Source organism: Pediculus humanus, genomic scaffold (genome assembly GCF_000006295.1).
Source record: "Pediculus humanus corporis 1103172108296 genomic scaffold, whole genome shotgun sequence".
Classification (NCBI taxonomy): domain Eukaryota; kingdom Metazoa; phylum Arthropoda; class Insecta; order Psocodea; family Pediculidae; genus Pediculus; species Pediculus humanus.
The window spans coordinates 369,399-373,204 of NW_002987865.1; the positions used below are offsets into that span (position 1 = coordinate 369,399).

At 30.2% G+C, this 3,806-nt stretch overlaps 1 protein-coding gene across 1 annotated transcript; it reads right to left on the bottom strand.

Annotated features, from left to right (window-relative positions):
* Nucleotides 1-2,545: 2,545 nt before the first annotated feature.
* Phum_PHUM556440 (uncharacterized protein) lies at nucleotides 2,546-3,489 on the bottom strand (the record flags this gene model as incomplete). The annotated part of the gene is made up of 3 exons (XM_002431839.1): nucleotides 2,546-2,637; nucleotides 2,798-2,908; nucleotides 3,450-3,489. 3 exons carry the CDS (start codon nucleotides 3,487-3,489, stop codon nucleotides 2,546-2,548), a joined length of 243 nt encoding a protein of 80 aa, XP_002431884.1.
* Between the last annotated feature and the right edge of the window lie 317 nt (nucleotides 3,490-3,806).

A 3,806-nucleotide genomic window follows, 5' to 3' on the forward strand; every position in this document is an offset into this window, starting at 1 on the left:
AAAGGATTACGAATAACTCACATTACATTTAAATTAAATAAAAATAAACGAGTAAATAAATATTTAATAAAAATTCACGTCACATTTCTTCCTCTCCGCCCCCCCGCGCTCCCGCCCCCGCCCTTTGCCCCCGCAAAGTTTTTATGACAATATTTTTTTTTTTTTTCCCTCTACGCTCCCAACGTATTTATTAACTTTAAAAATAGAAAAAGAAAAATTCCCACGATTTTAATTTTCCAGAATGGAATTAAAGAGAGAAAGAGAGAGAGAGAAAAAAAAATCCAAAGCCAGTGAGGAATGAATAACAATTAAAGACTATAAAATACAAAAAAATATAAAGAGAGAAAGAGAGAGAGAGAGAGAGAGAGAGAAAATAGAACGCGGGGCAAATTGTAAATTTCAAAAAAAAAAAAAAAAAAAAATCTTGGAACGAAATTAATTTTCCACAATTTAGTCTCCCTCCTTCCCTCAAATATTAAAATATCAAAACGAATATATACATTCAGGGACACAAATTGTAAGGCGAGAGGGGACCAAGGGGCCAAGGGGGGCGCAAGGAAAGTGAGAGAGAAAAATACAAAAGAAAATCGTATGGAAAGTTTAAGGTTCGTTACCTAAAAAACTATAATCATCATTTACGATGATAAAACGATTCGTTCAAAAGGTAAAAAAATTCTTGAAATAACGAACGAATGAATGAATGAATGAATGAATGAATGAATGAATGGATGGATGGATGGGTAAAGAAAAAATTAATGATGTTTACGAAAATAAAAATAAAAGAAAATTTCCTTTGCAACAATTCCAATAAGAAAAAATAAAACAAAAAACAAAAAAAATTTTCACGGGGAAAACCCTTTGTTTCTTTTTTTTTTGTCGTCGTCATCGTCGTTGCTGTTGCTGTTGTCGTTTTTGTTATTGTCGTCGTCGTCGTCGTACTTTTCATTGAATCCGCGATTCAAACGAAAAAAAATGCGTAAGTAAATAACGTCAATAACGATAATAATGATTTTTCACATGTTTTACGACTCACACGCGTACCAATACTTAACAACAAAATTTACAACATTTTCATTCGATTGAAATTAAAACAAACAAACAAACAAACGAACGAACGAACGAACGAACAAACAACAACACACTGCGAAAACTGCGCGGCGGCCTTTATTAGTGCGGTAAAAAAAAAAAAAAAAATGCAATATTTAAAAATAAAATAAATTAAAATAATTATTTTTCTTTCTTTCTCTCTTTCTTTTTCTCTCTCTCTCTCTCTATTTTTTTCTTTTATTTTAATAATAATAAAAAATCAAAACACGAAATAAAAAAAAAAAATTTGTAAAAAAAATTAATACGGAAATTAATTTAAAAATAAAAAAATAAAAAAGAAAAAAGAAGGAAAGAAAGAAAGAAAGAAAGAAAGAAAATTTTTCACTCGCTTTTCATCGAAAACTGAAAACTGAAAACAGAAAATTTTGAGTCGACGCGATGAAGAGAAAACTAAAATGGGCGCCATTTCGACTTGGATAAAAAAAAAAAAAAAAAAAAAAAAAACTCAAATCATAAATTCACACAAACTCTCTCTCTCTCTCTCTCCTTTACTTTTTCGTTTTAATTTTTTTTTTTTTTACGAGAAAAAAAAATTTATAAAAATATAAATATAAAAAAAAAAACCTTTTTAAAAAAGGTTTTAAAAAAGGTTTTATTAACGAAACACAACACACAAATAAAAAAAAAAAATTTTTTTAACCGGCGGCCGAACCTGAATTTTTTATTAATTCATTCATTCATTCATTCATTCGCTCCCTTTAATATTCGCAATAATTTTCTTTTTTTTTTTTTTTTTTCTTTCCTTTTTTGCCAAGAGGAAAATTATAAATATTGCTGTTTGGTGGGAGGGGGAAAACCCGGAAAAACGAAAAAAGTAAATAAATCAAAAACGTACCCGAGAGCAAATCATCAAAGGTTTGAATAATAATAATAATAATAATAATTAAAATTCGTGGAAATTCTTTCGGAAACGGAATGGATTTTTCCCACCCGCAAAAATTTTTATTAAATCGGGGAAACGGGAAGGGGGGCGGGGCGGATTAAAAGAAAAAAAAAATTATAATGATAAAATGAAGGAAAGACCTTTGAAATTCACGACGATATCAAAAACGTTCGCGAATTTCACAAATTTTCGAAATTAAAAACCTCTCTATCTCTATCTCTCTCTCTCTCTCTCTCATTCTAAAATTTTTATCAACGGAAAAGAAATTTAAATTCGAAATCAATGGAAAAGTTAAATTTGACCCCCCCTCCTCCCTCAGCCTTTTTCTTCCCTTCTTTCTTTTACAAAAAAAAAAAATACAATTTGATTATTCAAAACGTTATCATTATTATTATTATTATTATTATTATTATTATTATTATTATTATTATTATTATTATTATTATTATTATTATTATTATTATTATTTGGTTAAAATTTTCCCGTCGGAAGAAAAAAAAATAAAAAAAAATATTTGGCGAGAGTTGAAATATAATTAAAATGCATGAAAAGTTTTTAAATACTCGAGAGAGGAAGTTCAAATTTGCCCATCACGCAAAATTTTCCACATACAACGTCCATCCATTCATCTCTCCACGCCTCCATTTCTTTTGCCACGACAAAATTTAACGACGTTAAAATTTTACCCCCCCTTCCCCTTCACCACCACCACCACCACCACAACACGAACGCAGTTTGATAACAAATAAAAAAAAATTGTTTTGCATGTACTGCACAAAAAAAAAAATGATTAATGAATCAATTTACCTTGAGTCGTTGTCGGACAGGTATATTGGCCGGTAGGCGTTCGCGGCGACAGCGGCACAGTAGTAGCTGGACCGTTATTAGAACTATATAAAGGTGGCATGTCTCCTCCACCTGGGAAAAGCAAAAAAAAAAAAAAAAAAAAAAAAAAAAATCAAACATGACATGGCGTACAAAAAAAAAATCCAATACAAGTTCACGAAAGGATCCCTCTATTTAATAATAAGTTAAAACAGATGAGATTTATTTAATACGAGAATTTTCCGCCAGAGGGCTTTTATATAAAAAAAAAAAGAAAACCTTACGAGATTTTACATTTAAAAAGCGGGGAATTTTCTTTTCTTTTAAACTCTCTTTCTCTTTTCCGTTCTTTTCCCTTCTCGTATTTTATTATCCCCTTTTACTCCTTTTTTGGCTTAGAAATAGAAAATTTCCTTCTCCTCCCCCTCCCCTTCCCGTTGTTCTCGTTTGCAATCGTATGCAATTTATTTAAAAACGAAACGACTTTTGCCGAACGGATTTTACCCGACGTTTCAAATGGATTTATTATTCGAGTCTCATGACGTAATAAAAAAAACTAAATATATCTTTTCTTTTCTTTTGTTGCGAATAATAATTACCTGAAGAATTTATGAGTAGTGATGAGGGCGAGGACGGACTGTCCGGAAGAAGAATGCCCTTCTGGACCAACTCATCACGATTGGCACGGACGGAAATTTTTCTTTCCAGTGCTAAAAAAAAAAAAAAAAAAAAAAAATCATTTTACGTTAATGATATGACAACGTAATAAATGACGATAGGTCAAGAAGACAAACAACAACCACAGACATAAAGACGATCATCATTCAATAATAATAATAATAATAATATCCATCGAATAAAAAAAAAAAAAAAAAAAAAAACCTCGAGGAAACCTGACATTTTTCTTTTATTTTTTTTTCTTTTCATTCTTCGCACACATTTTTCTTTTTTCCCTTCGACACAATTTCCCACATTCATCCCGTTTTTTTCC